Source organism: Diadema antillarum, unplaced genomic scaffold (assembly GCF_040938485.1).
Source record: "Diadema antillarum isolate AM-2024a unplaced genomic scaffold, OU_Dant_1.0 seq00000247_RagTag, whole genome shotgun sequence".
Taxonomy (NCBI): domain Eukaryota; kingdom Metazoa; phylum Echinodermata; class Echinoidea; order Diadematoida; family Diadematidae; genus Diadema; species Diadema antillarum.
In genome coordinates, this window is record NW_027271291.1 from 489,798 (window position 1) to 509,125 (window position 19,328).

Genomic DNA, 19,328 nt, shown 5'->3' on the forward strand with positions numbered 1-19,328 from the left:
TTATGACCAAAATTTCCCCTGCCTCACCCACAGGTACATGTACATACTGTACAATACACGTTTTGTATCATTGATTATTGCTGATGATTCTTTTTTTTTTCTCTCTCTCTCTCTCTCTCTCTCTTTTATTTTCTCTGTAGAAGGTTCTATTTTATGCCGGAATCTAGTGTGTAGTGATGATAAAAATTTGCTGAACTGTCAGCAAAATCCGGACGAAAAACAACACCACTGGAAGCCACCCAGGATCTTCAAACTGAGAATGTGCGGGTATGTATTCTTTTTTTGAATAACAAAGCAGTACCCGCTGCATGCTATACGGATTAGAACCAACACTTGCTGTCAGGCGAAAGCTCGGTGGTCTAGTGGAGATGACGCCTGTCCGGTGATCAGGAGGTCGTAGGTTCGAATCCTGCTCGAGTATGTACACCCATGATTTTTTATCATGGCTACTACTAAAACACTGATTAATTTAGTGCTTATTTACGTCGATGTAGGGTAAATTGTCAATTAGTTGCTATGTACGAGTATTCTTTGTCATGTACTATTCTTTGTCATGCACTATTCCCAAAATTTAATACTTAATAGTTTTGAGCAAGAAATTGTGACAGTGACATGAAGAGGAACCTCAATAAACCAAGGAGTCAAAGACTGTGATTGCCTTTTCACATGTACAGTACAATACATACATGTGTGTGATCAGATATTCTTTTTATAATGCACTCCCACTAAAATACTGCTTATAGCAAAATTTTAGGAAAAAGTTCCTTATGTCCCCCCCCCCCCTCCCACTAATTTGTTCGCAGCATTATTGGAGGATATTTCTGAACTTTACAGCCCTGTCACAAACTAAAGGTAAATATCAAAGATCTTATTACAATTTGTTTAAATTAAAATTTTACGACAGCCACCGTCCACCTAAAGCCTTTTTCATATTATTTTAAACCCTAGTACTGACCCTAACACTAAACCCTAATCACAGGGGTCCCGCGTACCCTAATGGGTGGCTGTCTCAAAAGGAAGTCTTCCATAAATGGCATAACCTTTATTTAGTTCATTATTAGTAAAAAAAAATAGTAATTATTTTGTGCAAATTAGTGGGGGGGGGGGGGAACATGAGGAACTCTTCCCAAATTTTATCATGAGGTAAAACTAAGTCTCACAAGTGATCAATTACAGTATAAAATGATAAATTTAATAATTATGACTTAATAAAATTTAGATAACATGTATGTAAAATTAATGATCCTATTAAGTGTTTCATTATAATGGGGATCAACTGTACTGGTGCAGGACTGAAATATAGAAGAGCTACTGTAGGACCAGCATACACTACGTATGTGATGAAAGGGGCTTGTTAGCCAACTATCCATGTGCATGAAGGTTGAAGGTTCAAAATGTCAAGCTGTGTATTGTGTGGAGTGATTTTTTTGTTTGCGTAGCACTGTGAAATTTTATCTCAGGATAAGATGGCATGGTAACAGACTAAAGAAAATAATTAGATGATGTGCAATGTTGCAATTTTTTTCCATGATGTTTTTCCTTTTTTTTTTTGCACTTCTTATTTTGTACAAGACTATAGGATAGACGTAGCCACCTAACCACTGCAGTCTGCAGCCAACGCAATGTGTCAGGGTTTCAGATGTTTTGAGATCCAGATCATCTTTAAACCTTTTTTTTTTAATTTGTTTACTTTTTTTTGGGGGGGGTAGGGATGATTTTTTTACCTTGAGTATTAAACAAAAGACAAAGTATTCATTACTTTTCAAATGGAAGACGTGCAATTCCTCAATTGCATAAATTTGTCAATAAAAAATATGTGTCCAACCCATCTATCTTGTCTATCAATGGGTGAGGCAAACACGTACCTAAATTTAACCCCAGTTTATCCTGAATTGCTCTAATTGAGTGATTGCAGCTGGAGTTCGTCAGGTGGGGCGTTTTTGCGGTGAAAAACGCCGTCTGGATGCTTGTTCAATACCCTTGAGAGCGAGGGCGAACGTTCCGGACGTACGACATTAGCCTCCGGTAGACAACATCACGGACGCACACTCTCGCTGCTCCATGGGTGTTGGAAGTTTTGTGGTTGATGACCTGAAGTGAAATTATCCATGAGGAAATAGTCTTTTGAGTTGTAATATCAAAAGGGCATTTAAACAGTCTAACAGGTAATAATTACTACACTGTGAGGTATACATTGCACTCTGTTTCACTCCATGTAAAACAGAGTGCAATGTACTCCTCATACTCAGAAATTTGTGCAATTAATCACACACTGAACTCCAAAGGGAAGCATAATGCTATACTGCATAGGTGTCATGCAAAATTTTTCACCAATATCAAAACCAATCAGTTGACATCAAGGGTGTCCCTGCCACCACACGTAAGCATTGTTTTCGGTCCTTTGTTCCATTCTACTCTTGTAATGGACCGTTTGTAATTTCTCTGATGACAGTGCCAATGTGTGTTATGGAATAATGATGTGATTAGATTATGGGAGTCTGTAAATGACAGGACAAAGGTCTGTTTTGAAAAATAAAGAAACACGAGGTGTGCCTGATGCAGAAGCAGGACAAAATAGAACCTTCTACTTATTACGTGTTATGCATGTATTAAGCATGTATGTATGTTTAAATTTCACTTTACCTTGATTACATGACTGTTGGTGTGAGGGTCCTCCTGGGCCTGGAGGACCCAATCCACCACCATGTTCATGGCTTGCGAGGCCCTTGTGCCATTTCGCAGGGCTATTGATAACATAAAGTAGCCCCGAAACAGCGCTGCTTCATGGCTGGAAATTTGTCCAGTTGCATCGACGAGAGGGAGGAGTTGACTGTTATAGAACTCCTCCAACCTCTCGTCGATGTTCCTGGCATCATTGTCTTGGAGGCTTGTTACTGTAAAATATATGAATAAAACAAAGAAATATATCATATTTAAAATGTAGTTCTAATGACCCACATCAGCTCAACCATGTAGTAGTCAAATTTTCCTAGTTGCGTTTAAAGTCAATGCATCAGGTAGAAACACTGTGGGTATGTAACAAAAGTTCATCATGCAATGATCATACCTATCTGACTTCTCTAACTTTAGTTTTAAAAAATGGCCATTGACAGCTATTATAGGAGATATTCAAGACTAGCTTAGGCAGAAATGGGCAAATATAGAATAACCATTCACCCATATCTCCACACATGCTGTGATTAATGCCATGTCTATACCGTCTATATTAGAGCATTACGTGTGTAGTAATCCAGTTTTAATCTGGGTTTGTCCCCGATATCAGAGGTGACCGGATTATCTCACTCTTACAGCAAGCTGTCAGGAGGATTTATTGGACCTTGGTTTTCTATGGGCCAAATTATTTTTGACATGTGAAAGACACACATTTCAGTAATCCATTGCACCATCTTTCAGAGAAAATGGGTCATTAATTAGTGAAATAATGCATCTCAAAGTTTCCAAACACACTGTGTCTGGGAGATTCAGGAACCGCTGAGGTTCCGTAACCCAGTGCAACAATAGGGTTTGCTGTAGTCTTGCCTCCCAGACCCATTGTGTTTAGAAACTTTCAGATGCATTATTTCACTAATTAATGACCCATTTTCTCTGAAAGTTGGTGCAATGGACTCCTGAAATGTGTCTCTTTCACATATCAAAAATAATTTTTGGGGCAAAGATACACTTTAACCTCAGTTTCTAGACTGTGAGGCCTCCACCACGATTTTTAAGAAATGTGAAAAACTAGTTCAGGGATGCTACTCTCTGAGACATCTTACAAAGCCCCATATCCTATTTGTGGTTTTACCAATATGCACCATGGTGTGGTAAGGCTATTGAATCCCCCACCACATTTAAATATAGGGATAAGAAGTAGACAAAAGAATGTTATTGATAGAAAATAAATAATAACAAAGTTATTAGGTGTTACATATTAGAAAAGGTATAATCACATGTACTTTCTTTATGGAGAGATGACTTACGTAACTCTCTCTCTTCCCTCTCTGTCTGACGCAATTTGTGTTCCTCTGCAGGGAGGCAGCCAGCTTTCTCCATGCCACCGAACCGTGTTTTAGTGCATCGACCCCCTGGTACGACGAAAAGGCATGGCGATCTCGAGACAGAGAGAGAAAGTCAAGGAAAGAAGCCACACTGTGGCAATAACTTGCCGGAGTGCCCTCAGCCTTCGACCTCTTCTCAGAATCCACCCAGAACATCAACGCCCTTTCATAGTCCAGGAGGCCGTCGAGCTCCCCCTGCAGAGTCCAGACATCAGTATCTTTGTAACTTGGGCTCCATGTTGTTGGGTGTTTTTATGGCTCTTCATGGAGCCCACCCACCTGAGAAAACAGGAATTTCTTAAATATCTCTATGTAGTGTTCTGAGGAATAACGGGAAAAAATTATCCTTCTCTGGAGCATTACACAGATTAATATTATCTTGTAAGAACTTAATAAAATTGAGGTGCCATTTTGCACCCACACCCAGTGGTTAACTTAAATAGTTTGGATGAATTGATACAGATCTTCTAAGGTAAACAAAGTGTTGTATGTGCTGTTTATATTGAGCATTACATAACTCATTTTAAAATCATATGAGAATTGATGAGGTTGCTATTCTTGCAGGTTTTGGGGGGGTTTTTTTGGCTGTACTTATTTCAATCAGTCAGACCTTGTTTTGCAAAGTGTTAAACTTTATATATATATATAGAGAGAGTATAACATAAAAGAGAGAAAGAAATGAAATCAGAATACACAATTATATACATACATATATATATATATATATATATATATATATATATATATATATATATATATATAATATACTGTATATATATATATATATATATGTTTTACTAGAAGCCTAACTAGTGCAAAGCACAATAATGCAGTTTATTTCGTCGTAATAAAAACTGAGCATTAGGGAAACTGAGATGGTGCTAAGGTAGAGAAGTATAATAGAAGTGAACAAAAGAACTTACCCTAATGGCACATGTAGAGTTTATATTTATATATAAATCAACAATGCATTACGTGGAATTTCTGCCAAATTTTCATGAAAACTTGAAATGCCGTTTTTGTGTATTGATGTGCTTGTCTTACTAAATTTGTCTGTGAGAAGGAAGATTTCATTTTGCAGGTCCATTTTGTGGGTCTCTCTGCTGTTGTCCTGGTATGATGTCTCATTGTCCTGATCACTTTCTTCATCCTCATCTGTCGCCATTTGAACTTCTGGTGGGATCACCTCGTGTTGGGGCACCGTGCGAACATACATTCGCAAACATCCCTCCAGTTCTTTTTAATATGTAAATTGAATTATGACAAAAACTTTAAGGATAGCATCACATTTTCGTCATCACATTGTCATACAAAAATACCTGACATATATATGCTCTCTCTCCAAATTGTAGGAAAAGTCTCAGACTTACACATTATTGGACACTCCATACATGAATAAACACCTGTGGAACACCAACAGATACTGCTGGAGGTCACCGCTGATACTTGTAGACCCAGATAAGTGGCATCATGGTTGATCACCTCTGTTTGAATGTGTCTTTTACAATACATGATATTAAGTTGTTTAAAGGCAGTGTTCTTGATTTGCAAATGTGAGGAGAACATTGGCTTGGGTGTCAAAAGGTAGCAAGGAACTTACAACATAACTACAGTTGATTTCATGCTCATCCAACTAACTGTTACAAACTATTGCGAGCAATTGTGTTTATTTCCCAAATGGGGTCCATTTAATCTCATGAAAATCCAAAATGATATATAACTCCTCGTAGGTCATCAGTGTCAAATTTAAATTGCATTCTAATCAACAAATCTCATCTGATGAAGTTGTCTGCACCCAACAACACTGTTGTCTGTGTAAAACTTGAAATATGTGCAATAATAACGGCTATTCCACTTCAACTATAAAAAAGAACGTGATTTAATAACTTGAATTTTGACGTTCACTATTTCTGTTGAAATGCAGTCTCCTTTTCTAGAACTTGGTGGGAGGTAAAGAATTATATTAATGTTCACATTAAAATTATTTTTAGCTTATTTCTTTAATGTACCCTTTTGACAGTGAGCAAATTAAAAACAGTCTTTAAAAAGAATACAAATTTCGTTGTTCAATTAATATAATGACATCAAACTTTATTTCTGTGTCATTGCAATGTGTACACACGGCGTATTGTGTTTTCAACAAAATACGCTCATGCATGACATCATTTATCTATCGTTCTTAAATCATCCGACATATGTTTATAACATGCTCATGACAGCCACCATGGAATTCTTGTGATATACTATTACATTATGTTGGGGACTTCAATTTACAGCTATTAGAAGTATTGCAATGCAAACTGAAATAAGTGTGTTCCTTACCAAAAAGTTCTTCTGGAATTTCTTCCTTATACTTTCGCATGTGCACAATTTTTCCTGGCCACTGTAAAAAGAAACCAAAAATCAATGACATAATATTGTAAAAGGTCTGTTCATGTACATTTTTGTATACAGTAATGGAGTAGTACAACCTTGTCACAACTCAATACAAGGTACTTAAACATTTATTCTTGTATCTGAAATACATTATGAGTCCAGTTATGAGTCATTGAACTTGCCTATACAAAACTCAGTAATAGTTACCTGTGTTATTCTGTGCCACTTTGGAGACATATAAATGTTACTAGTTTTAATGTAGGTATTGCTGCCAAGAAGGTCGTCTTTATATTGCAAGGATAACACCTCCCCCCCCCCCAAAAAAAAAAAAAAAAAAAAAAAAAAAATCTTTTGAACTGGTATATCAAATCACAAATCATTGGTTATTACTTACCAATTGGGTGTCTTTTGTGAACTTTCTTCAGGTGGCGATTTAAATCGATCATTGCTGCTTCGCAGGAAGGAAATGGACAAGTTGGTATATTGGGTTTAGGGTGACCACCCCTACCTTGCCCGTCTTCACGACTAAGGCAGCGAGACATAGTGGTGGCATCTTCGTGCCATATGCAATGGACCTCACATAGATGCCGGGGCAGTTGTCGTACATACTTCTTGCAGCGGGGGCATTTCCTCCTCCTCCGCTGCTGTTTTGGATGTTGGATGCAATCCATACTGTCAAATAATGGGAATAATGTGTAATTTTCATTACATGTAGGTTGCTATGAATGCATAAGATTATTGGAGCAGAAAAAGAATATCTGGAAAATTGTAAGCTAAACCTTAATTATACTGAGGCTGGGCTGTAACAAAATTATAGCAACCCATTCTACCCCCCCCCCCCCCCCACGAAAAAAAAAAAAATCCACCTTGTGTATAGGATATCTGAACTGTTAGAATGTATTCAGGAACAGGAGAGCGCTGTTTGTTTGTTATTTTCATATCATGTTAATGTTATCAATTTGTGTAATGAGTGCTATTCAACATGCCGTTGTCATTATTTTTGTTTTTCAATGACATAGTTTTAATTTTCCACATTCATGTTTCAATCATCATGTGTAATACAGTTATGAAAACAGTAAGTAGGCTATAGGGACCATAGGCCTACTAGCTCAACATCATTTTGTTAATGGGTATGAACAGTTAATGCTCACATAGTGATATGCCTTTCTCAGATAATGAAAATTCTGTTAAAATTGGTATAAAGAGGAAAAGAAAACTGCAAGATCAATTCTTAAAACAGGGGTGCACACACTCTTCATACATCTCTTGGATCTGCTACTGAAACGGACACTCCCAATTTTAATTGGAATGATTGATTGTGGTTTGTATTAACACTTTGCTTTGTCTGACAACTTGGTATGATGTCTGATTCATATTTAACCACAAAAGCAAAACCAAAACACTGTAGATTTGAATAATTTTACCAGGGTCCACACTTTAATATCGTCTGTGATTAGTACGTGAAAGACGGGTTATTCAGACAATACAAGAAATCCGTTCTCAACGCATTATTTGTTTATCTTAAAATTGAAACTTGAACTGTAGTCCTGAATAAACACTTCACATTACCACCCAAAGGAAGTTTCCCTTCATTTATATTATTGCTTTAGTGTGCAGTTGACTGTAAAAGTTGTAGCGTACAGACTATCTTCTAGTGACGATTTTTACTCTTACTAGTCATCGTATTGCCTGACGAATGCTGTACAAGCGATACTACGCGTATACTAGCGGTTGAATGGAATGAAAGAGTAATTTACAGGGTCAATCCACGTCAAATCATCCAATTTTCAGAAAAGTTGTCACCTGACCCCCTCCGATTTTCTTAAAAATCGCACCAAATGTTTCCTAGAGTGTCTGACAAAAATTCTGAAAATGTTTTGCCCCAAGGTCAATTGGTTGCTAAGATACAGCCTCACATAGCAACCAATGCGCATTCCAAAATATCAGTTAAAAGAAAATTAGGCATTTTTGATTGACTGTTTTAGCATGGATATTTATGCAAAAGTGTTCATTATCTGTAAATTGAGAGAACTTTATAGTCTTTGCAAGAAAAACTGACTGTGACACGAAGTTGACTTTTCGTTAACGTGCATGAGGTCATCAAAAATGGTGTTAAATGTTAATTTCGAAAATTTAAATGCATATTTAGAGGCTAGTATCTTCCACATTTCATCACCTTACGTTCTAAAATATTATGCTGTTGAAGGCTTTGACTTGCTCAGTAATTTTGAAATATATATCCCCATTGAAATCGACGACCGAGCATCTTTAAGATATCTCAAAATTTGCCTGAAATTTTACTCACATGTAAAGAAATTAAATACAGTACATGTATTACTATGAATTCACAAGCCCGCATAAAAAATGCAATTTGCTGAGGGTACACGCTCCAAGATAACTGCTTCAAACGCGTAGGTTCTTATTTTGATGCATTCATTTGTACTGCTGATGGCCACAACTGATGGATTGCATGCTTGCACGCAATGTTTATGCGATCATGTAGACGCTAGGCGAAGAGGCTGCGTACTACATACTGGTACTTGGTGTGTGGTGGTACGGTGAGAACGGACTAGGTTGCTGTCTGTGCGAGAAACGAATGCCTATGAGTGCAAGCTAGTTTTGTTAAATTGCAATGATTTGACATTCCTATGCAACTGAACATAAATCAACGTCCCTTTGACACATATTGTTCTTGCTGGTTTTTTTTTCTACAACCCTACCTCACTTTTTACTAGACGATGCAGTAGTTAAATAATGTTGCACAAGATGAATGCAGATGCCACAGAGAGTGTATATCAAATATACACTGTATTTCATTGTGGTAAGAAGAAATATGTATACAGTGCACTCCCGTTATAACGAAATACTCGGGACCGGCAGTTTTCTTTCGTTAAAACGAAATTTCGTTATAACCGAACATCTACAATATACATAACAAAAACAAGGAAACCATGTATATTCTGTTTGTTGAATATTCATCATACACTAGAAAGCTTTGTGAAATGGGATCGTACCTTTTCATTTGGTCTGAATATCACATTTAAAAGAGAGCATAAAGTTGTTTGTATTGTCACGCATGTATAGAAAATGACGGTTTAGGATTCGGATACAGTTAGCTATTCCAAAGGTTCTTTTCTCACTAAAGTTCGTTACTCCGAAGGCTCCTTATTCTGAAGTTTCGCCATTCCCGGGATTTCGACGGTTTGTTTGAAGCTTCATTCTTCCGAAGATTCGTTATTCCGAAAAATCATAATTTTAATATAAACCTTAACAACGAACCTTTGAAATAGCGCCAGAATGTTTGTAAAAACAAACGCCATTTCATTTCCGAACTAACGGACATTTAGGTGTATCAGAATCTGTGTGTTTTGTTATAAAGAACCTTCGAAACAATAAATGAACCTTATTTGATTTCAGATTATTATGTTACAATAACGCAAGTTCCCCTCGGAAACTGCGTGACACATGGAGCAAACACACAGTGATGTGAAGCGTCATGCACAGACGCTATAAAAATACAATGCTTGTTCCGCTATGCATTTTCAGAAGTGATTCGTATTTCATTACAACGGAGAACAGATCTTCTGTTTTTCTTTGTCAGTGGCACTCGGAAAAGACTACGTTATAAAATTTTGCTTTATCCGTGTTCCTTATAAGCAAATTTTGTACCATAGACTTTCACGGTTATAATTTTGGGACCAGAAGTTTTACTTCGTTAAAACGAAATTTCGGGTTATAACCGTGTTCATTGTAACAGGGGTGACAGGGTAACAATCATAGCAATGGATTCATACGAAATATAGGAGAAGTATGAATTAAAGTTTTTTTCCATACCAAAGTCAATGATCTCTTCTGTACGAATCGAAGGTATTTGTTGATCAGATCGCTGGGAGGAAGCTGGGAGAGTGGTTGAATCCACGCTCCTGAAAACAAAACCAGAGAAAATATTGACTTGAAAATGAGTGATTAGTCTTTTGGTTTGAGTGATGAAAATAACAGTAATAATTCAGTGTTTTAAAAGCTTAATTAACTCATAATGTGCCATTGTGGAAACCCCCTGTGTGCCACATTACTCTGAGACTGCAACGTAGTCACGTTTTGGGAAAACATTGTTTTTCAAATCTATGTTACCCTGAACATGTAGTCAGCAAAGATGTAGAGAAAATGCCAAGCTTTGCTTTGATGTATATTGTATGACAAATGAATGATTGCTTTTCTTTCACATTGCCAGTAGCTGCATGATTGCAGAGGCATAACTTTTGCACACAAAACAGTTACATAAACTTAGAATTTACTCACAAATCTAGTAAGGAACAATGCTTGTGACAGTCAATCACCACTTAAACTGCAAGGTAAATTTAAATGGAACAGAATTGCAAGAAACACTTTCATTGCATTGTGGCATTTGGCGATTATCAATTAGTTTAGGCAGGTTTGTGTGTTTGAGCAGAATATGCTAACTTGGCACGCCGTCGACTGAGTCATGCGTGCGAAAATGGCACATAAAGAGTTGAAGTTCTATTGCAACCAATAGCAAACTTTAAAATTCCTTATTTAATTGTTCGGGACAGTAGAAGGAAAATATTGGACACAAACCTGGAGTATGTGTGGTCTTGCAGCTGCCTAGTGAGAACTGCACTACTGTCACCATGTGAGGTTCTGAAGGTACCTGAAAGAGTGTCCAAGATATCCGATGGCTTAGCACACCCAAGAGATGGATCTGAAGAAGAATATGTTCAATGATGAAAAAAGTACACAATCAAAAAACAAGATGAATTTGACATTGTTTTGAAACAAAGGATTACATAGGACATTACAATGTAGATTATCTCATGGATGGTTCAAAAATTTGGTATGTAGGTAGAAAAGTAAATGATATTACTGCGCATAAGCAAGTTGCATTACCTATATTTTTTTTTTCTGTTTCATTCAATTCTTTTGAAAAGCACACACTTGTCAATTTCCTGCAGTCTATTGATACATTTTGTCTTATAGAGTATTTTTTTTTTTCACGATGTCATCATGGGTGATACAAATCCTTAAAAGCTAGAATTTACACAAAGGATGAAAAGAGCCTTTTGTACAAATGTAGTACAATGATTTGACTTTTTTCCCATTATATTTGAAACTTTCTTTTCAGAAATGACATTCTTCAAATTTGTAATGAACTCCATCAAAAATGGTACCCAATGACTGCATGCAATATGACTAACGGTCATAGCAAACACAAGCAATACCTGAAGTGCTGGAACCACTGCAATCAGATGCCTTTTGAGAACAATCCTGTCGGTGTGTGCTTCCTCCTGGATGCTCAGGCCTCTGAGAGCTTTAGAAACGGAAATAAAATATATAAATACTGTTAATTTCATGGACTCATGGCTCTTTAAAAATCATACTCAGTAATTGATACATTTGTCCATGGTAATAAACACTTCATGAATTTATTGACCAGCAAGAAATTGTGCAGGTTATTACGTTCCATATAGTGGTAGACAAAAAAAAAGGGACAAACAAGTAATGAACTGAAAAAAAAAAATCTATTTTATCTGCACTCAGCCTCTTCAACGCTGATATGGTCATTGACATAATACATGTGCCCTACTTTTACATGAAATTACCTTTTCAAAAATCAGAGATTAAATTTGGGTAGAAGTGGATCAATAAACTTGAAGAACAGTAGAGGTTTATACAAGTACATCAATAGTTATTTCATGAATATGACCAGGAAGTAGTGCCTGATTTGGGTTTAATAAAAAAATGCACATGAGGACATAGTAAAAAGTTATATATTTTTCGATCACATACCACTACAAGAAGAAACTCATTTCAAATGCGGATCAAGAAACCATGGAACAGTTTACCAAGAAATGTAATAGATGCACCTAGTGTCTTCAGTTTTGAAGTTGGTTTGGACAAATTCTGGGACAATGAACCCATAAAATTTAAGCTTTACACCACTCCACCTGGCCTTAACCCAGCTCATCTCAAGGACTAAACCTGGATCTGAATACAGAGGCCAAGCATGCGTTCAGAATCTTCCATAGGTATCCATACTGACCATAGCATAGGTAGGTAGGTAATACTTGTAAATCTATAACCTTTTTCGGTAAGTTGAAGTTGATTTTATTCAAAATAAGTGGAGGTTTTTCCTGGCTAAACTTTTGTATTGCTCAAGGAATGATAATCAAATTGGTGCTCTAAAAAAAAAAATCAATCTTTGCAAAATTGCATCACGCCATCAGTCATTAACTTCTGGAGGTAAATATTTCTGGTACACTACGACAATGTAGGCCCTACTTGTTGTAGGCCTACGACATTAGGCCTAACGTTAAAGAGTAGCCTACTTCACATTTTGACAATATTGAATTCTTAATTTTAGAGCATAACACACAGCACAGCAGCAGTCTGTAGCGAGGTTCTAAATCTAACCTGACAACATTAATTAGGCCTACGTTTACAGACAGGTAGAAAAACGTTAGAAGCAGACTTTCTACGCTATAAACACTAACAGTCTCAATCTCCTCATGCAGTCTCACCAAGTCCAAGTAAGACACTGTTATTATTCTAACAACGTCAGGCTTACTAGGCGCCTACATTCTGCAACTATGTTCTAATTAGGCCTATTAAAACTAACAGTTAGTAGTCTAGAAACTCTAGATCTAACACTAGGTCTAGACCTCTATACAATTCTAACGTTAACGTGTTACGCTAGAACGTCTAACGTTACACATAACTCTATCAATCTTTTAGAAGTAAAATTCTAAACGAACGGTCTTGCTTCTATGGTTAGTTACTAGAAATCACCTAGGCCTAACTGTTACAGAGTGTTTAATAATAATAGAACTTAGAAGAGAACAATAGCTTCTACACAACAAAAATGTCACTTACACAATAAATTTATCTTTGTCTTTGATAGGAGTTAGGCGAGGCATCGGTAATTGTGGTTGCATAGGGAGAGGACTAGCTTGATGGAATTGGAAGGGATGTGTTGCTGGAAGTGGAACATCTGGTCTGACCCTAGATCCTGGCAGTGGATGTGGCGCAGCGGCTGAGCTTGGATTTGCCTGCCAACACCGACTGCTCAGCTTGTGCAGCTCTAGTGGGTGACGGGCAAAATTGGCATTGCTACGACGGTACTGATCGGGACCCAAGAAGAGTGTTTTCTGGACTTTCCAATCAGTGTAAACATTGTGCAAATAGATCCGGCGATGTTCTGCATGATCGGAGCGCTTCCGATTTCTCCTCATTTTCACGGATCCTGCATCATCACCTTCCTCGTCCATTTCGATCGTTTCTTGCACAGACAGCAACCTAGTCCGTTCTCACCGTACCACCACACACCAAGTACCAGTATGTAGTACACAGCCTCCTCGCCTAGCATCTACATGATCGCATAAACATTGCATGCAAGCATGCAATCCATCAGTTGTGGCCATCAGCAGTACAAATGGCCAGGCCAGGCCAGGCCAGCGTACGCGTAGGCACGTACGTATTCGCACATACTCCTTTGCTGAGATCACTGAGCAAACGAAAGATCCCGAATGCTCCAAAACTGTGAGCCGAACGACAGAGAATGACGTCATTACATGTGTTCGGCTTAGGAGAGAGCAACTTCGGCCGCTTTCGTGTATTCAGAACCGGTCTAGTTCGTACGTGATACTCGATCTCTCAATAACACACAGGTGAATGGGAATTTTGCACGGAACGCGCGGCGTGTGCACGATTCAGAATTACCATTGTGAGCTTATTCTCACGACGACCGAGCATCTTTAAAAAATAAAAAATAAAAAAATAAAAAACCTAAAATAAAAGACTTTTTCTGGCACAACATCTTGGAAAGTTGGAAAAAATAATGCAACTAGGCTTAGAAATTAAGAGAAAGAACCATCAACAGTCCAAGCTGTTGTTTCACCTCTAAAACAAAGTACACCGTGTACTGTATATGCCATATATTTTTATAGCGAGTCTAAGTTTTCACGAATGAAGACGTTTAGACAATTTTGCGAGTGGTTAAATTCACGATCGGGGAGTACTGTACTGAATGAATAAATGTTTACCTTTGGTACGTGTGTGTCACATTCATATCAGGATCAGAATCATTATTTTTGCATGTCTTTAATTTTGCAAATAGCACCTGACTCACAAAATTTGTGAAAATAAAAACTTTGCAAAATATCTGGTGCATGCAGAAATGCCTCACACACTTGTAGTCAATGTATTTGGCATGTCACAGTCACGGCTCACGAAAATATGGTTCCCTGTTAACTGTCTATCGTGTGCTCTGCAATATTTGCAGAACACATCAGTGACAGTTTGAGGAAAATTGGGCAATCAATTCAAAAGTAATGAAGTAATGTAGTTTCAATGCCATCATTGCTGGATAAGGAGACTACTATACTTCATGACGTCAATGCGGACAACAATAGAATTTTAACTCTGCCCTTGGCATGTCATCAAATTATCATCAAAATAGGGCACATTTCAGATCAAAGTCACAGAGCTTGTTAAGACCCAGCAAACCAATGAATGAGCAACGCTCTCTGAATATCCAGCTTACGTGCAGTTTCTACTGGCATTGTAGATGGCGGACTGCGGCTTCAGAGTTCCTGAGTAGATCCTAAGGAAGACGAGGGCACCCCGCTGTCTATCATGGATGACCTTGAAGGCGTAGACACACATATCTGTGCCATAGATCTGACTGGGTGGGAGATTGACATTGCCGATCAGAGGAAGGTAAGATGAAACCTCATCAAAAATCATTCTTCATCTGTGAAAATCTTCATTCATCGGAAGAAAAAAAAAAAGGAATTTCAAAACCAGATTTCTTCCAGCAGAGCATGACATACTGTATACATGCGCAGGGAAGTAATATTGGTGAAGCATAACTAGGAATGGACAATAACCTCCCATATCTCTGAAATCTCCAATGTATATTGTTTAAAGAAATCAATAGCCAGCCTGCTTATGGCATCAAAAATTGTGGATGTAGCTTTAAGTGTATTGGCAATTTCGCGAGCAATTCTGTAGAATCAAATATACAGAATGATTTCATGCTTAATTGCATATCTTGGCCATTAAAATACACACCTACTTCACACCTGAACATGGTGGCCTTACACATACTTGGAGGATTAATGCATAAAAATAGCTGAATTTCTATCTTCATGCTTGGTTCTACGGGATTACAACTGTGTAAAGCGGTGTAAAGCGGCTCTTGTATCGCAGGATACATAGACTGTAATACAACTTCAAAACAAGAGAAGTGGAAATGTGTGGTGAAGTTTGCACCAACGATCCACATTAAAGGGATGGTACAGTATTGGTGGAGATGAGAATTGAGCTTTTAATTTTTTGCGAGATACCAAGAAAACACTTCTGAAATAGTACAGAGCATACCATTTTAAGAGGAATTCACAGTTTATTTGATGAAAATCGGATTTGGAATGACTGGAACATCCAAAAACAAAGTAAACCAAAACGATCGTAATAAAAGGTGGGTCCCACACTTTATTAGAATCGCCCTGTTTTGGATATCTCGGCCATTTCAAAACTAATTTTCATCAAACAAACGTTGAATTACTCATTGAATTACATGCTCTTTCATATTTCATTAGAGGTTTTTCATTATCTCACCAAAAAATGTTAGAAACCTGAAATTAGGTCTCAACCAAAACAATATGATCCCTTTAAAGGCAAAACTGCAAAATTCTCCCAGATATTTAACCCTCTATGAAACCTTGGTGATTAGTTGTACCTGCCGAGCTTTTACATCAGCATTTAGTACATCCATCCCAACTTCACCTCTTTGCAAAATTAGCAAGCCTAGTCAGGTGTAGCAATGCGCCTCAGGCTATTAAAGGACAAGTTCACCTTCATAGACATGTGGGTTGAGTGAATGCAGCAATATTAGTAGAACACATCAGTGAGAGTTTGAGCAAAATCGGACAATCCCTTAAAAAGTTATGAATTTTTGAAGTTTCTGCTCAGTCACGGCTGGATGAAAAGACTACTATAGCTTGTGATGTCACATGAGTACAACGATATAAAGAAAGAATAAAGAAAATTCAACATATTTCCATTTTTCTCGCATAACAAAAGAACACTCGACTTCTCTCTTTCAGAAGGCAGGGGGAATAATATTACCCTTAACATACGTCAGTAGCAAGTCGAAGAACTGTGCACTTTATTCAAAAAGTAAAGTTTTGTGAAATTCTCTTTTTATTTTCCTTATATAGTTGTACGCATGTGACATCATACACTGTAGTAGTCTTCTCCTCCAGCAGTGACTGCGCAGATATTTAAAATATTCGTAACTTTTGAACGGATTGTCCAATTTTCCTCAAACTTTCACTGATGTGTTCTACTAATATTGCTGCATTCTGTCAATCCTTATGTATATGAAGGTGGACTTGTCCTTTAATAGGAAGGCCATCATGACACAAAAGGGATTAGGATTAGGTAATCTCTATTCACAATCAATTTCCAGACACCTATGCCAAATGGAGGAGAAATACTCCAGCATGCATGCCAATTAGCAAACAGACTACATTATCCCGTTGAGGACGGACTGATTTTGCTACAACACGCATTTCCCATAGACACCTGCCCGAGTATACTCAGGACAGCTGCTGTAAAAGGCACTTATGCCTTTAACATAAGCCTTTGTGAGCTTTCGAGTGCTAATTGGCACAGAAAAACCCATTGTCCTTTGTACACACTGTCCAAAGCCCATGGCACCGAAAGGGTTAATCAAAGGTTAGTCCACATTGTAGTGGGTATCAAGAATAGATTGCTACTATTCAGGAAGTATAAAACTTACACATGAGGCTCTTTCCTGAATGTTGGTGATGGCAAGAAACTGTTGACAGAGTCCATGAGTAGCTGCACCCCTTTGTTCTTCAGTGAGCTTCCACAGAGGACGGGAATGCCTGTCTGTGCCAACGTGATACGTCTTATTGCACTGTTGAGCTAGGTGAATGGAACAGAGATAAATAGATCATCTAGATGTTGAATGCTTGTTTTAAGGATTCCAATGTATTGCTTTTAAAACATCTTGACTTTCAATTTTGTAGCTTTGCCGTCTAACAATTGTATCAACACAAAGTGATGAAGTCTCAACCTCTATTAAAGACGGATATATGGCACATTACTGTTGTCCTAGACCTTGGCGACCATGTCATAGGTCAGGCCAATAAGACGTGTACATTGTCGGGGGGGGGGGGGGAGTAGCCAGGGTCATTCTTGGTTCTGGTCATAGTGGTCATCATAGTTGTAGCTGTATGATGTTCTGGTATCATTGATGTCACAGTCATTCAATATCATTTTTGTATGATGACTTGAAAAGTGAGATAGAACAATTATTTATATGAGCCATTTCCATGCCCTGTAGAAACCAGAGAGTGGTTTTGTGCCTCCTTTTTATCATGAAAAACAGGATTACAAGCCACTTTGGAAATGTGATTCAACAATATCAAAATCATCCTTTCCTCAATTAATACTGGCTGCAGGCATAACCTCTTCTTAGTATTTTCACATTTTACTCTTATGCCAATGTCTGCGAGAAATATCATTTAAAAGATAAACACCTCATTGAGAAATATAAATTGTGCAGAGAAACTCCGTAATTATTCCAAAGTGTGACAAACCAAATTCTAAAGAAAAAAAACAACAACAACAAACAAACAAACATTAGATAAGAATGGAATTAGTGGAAATGAAACATTGTAATCTGATTGACTTGATTGACATATGAAACAGAGAAAGAAAAGATATCTTACTTCTGCTGCTGAGACTTGTAGTGGATCAAATGCCTCGTCGCTCAGCATTTTGTTGGCAAACTCATCATCCAGGTCAGCTACCTATCCACAAAAAAAAAAAAAAAAAATCATTTAACTCAGAAACTATGCATGCCAAGAAACGCAGTGCATGGTTGACTTCGTGCCTTGAGTCCTCCATCAGGCAAAGGACAGATGAGGTAATGATGTTCATAGCAATATTAAACAGAATATTCACTTTCCTTTTTTTTTCTTTTTTCTTTTTTGATTACTGGTAGTCAAAAACCTTTCAAACCAAAGAATGTCAAACATGTTACAAACTATTCCAGTATAAGCAACAGATGTGAAAATATCTTCACATTTTCAAATTTGATGAGCCTTCGCTGACTTGATACACACTAGTGTGACGCGGCTTTAACACACATCATAGCATTTCTTTTTATTTTGTTACAGGTCTTTTTTTTGTGGGGAAGGGGTTAAAGCATCAAATTTTGTGCTCTAGCTGTATTCACACACAGTAGAAATTAACAGTTTTTGCAAAGTGATGCAAAAACCATTAATTCTTGCGTGTGGACACACACACACAAATTAACTTTCGTGATATGTATCACAATGCAAAATCAGTCCTGCATGATTTTGTTTTCAACCTCCCAGGATACTTTGCCCGCATAGTGTGCATGAACAGCACACAGAGACATCAAGGATTTTTTAACCCCATAATGCAACAACTCCTGTGTGTGAATGCAGCTTTCCATTTTGTCAGCCAGAACACATCACTAGCTGTGATTAACCCTCTCTGCACTCAGACACTTAATAGCTTACTAATTACTTGCTTTTTTAATCAGAATTTTGTATACTGGCATTCATACGCTTTGTACTTGAACAAGTTGTAAAGTTAGCAAGCCCACTCAGGTAAAACGATGTGCCCCAGTCTAATAGGAAGGCTGTTTTGACACAATAGGGATCAGGGGATTAGTTAATTTCCATTACTTGACAATTGGTTTCCATACATCTATGCCAATGGGCACACAAAGCACTCCAGTGTGTGTGCCAATCAGTGTACATTGTACAAAGCAGAGTAAGGGTTAAGGAAGTGTCCCAGCAAACTATTTAGTATAGC

At 37.6% G+C, this 19,328-nt stretch overlaps 1 protein-coding gene and 1 long non-coding RNA gene across 2 annotated transcripts in view; both read right to left on the reverse strand.

The window, feature by feature from the left end:
• The window catches only part of LOC139729587 (ribosome-releasing factor 2, mitochondrial-like), a 40,738-nt gene that overhangs the window by 13,455 nt on the left and 7,955 nt on the right, over positions 1-19,328 (reverse strand). Inside the window, exons 8-10 of the mRNA XM_071640510.1 lie at positions 18,212-18,292; positions 17,254-17,402; positions 14,992-15,132 (exon numbers count right to left, since the gene is read on the reverse strand). Of these exons, the coding sequence (XP_071496611.1) occupies positions 14,992-15,132; positions 17,254-17,402; positions 18,212-18,292 (371 nt within the window). The remainder of the gene's footprint in view (positions 1-14,991; positions 15,133-17,253; positions 17,403-18,211; positions 18,293-19,328) is intronic.
• On the reverse strand, positions 7,012-11,159 carry LOC139729575 (uncharacterized). The gene is made up of 3 exons (XR_011710877.1): positions 11,031-11,159; positions 10,269-10,357; positions 7,012-7,106 (listed from the first exon to the last, which is right to left on the reverse strand). It is a non-coding gene; the product is annotated as an uncharacterized lncRNA (long non-coding RNA).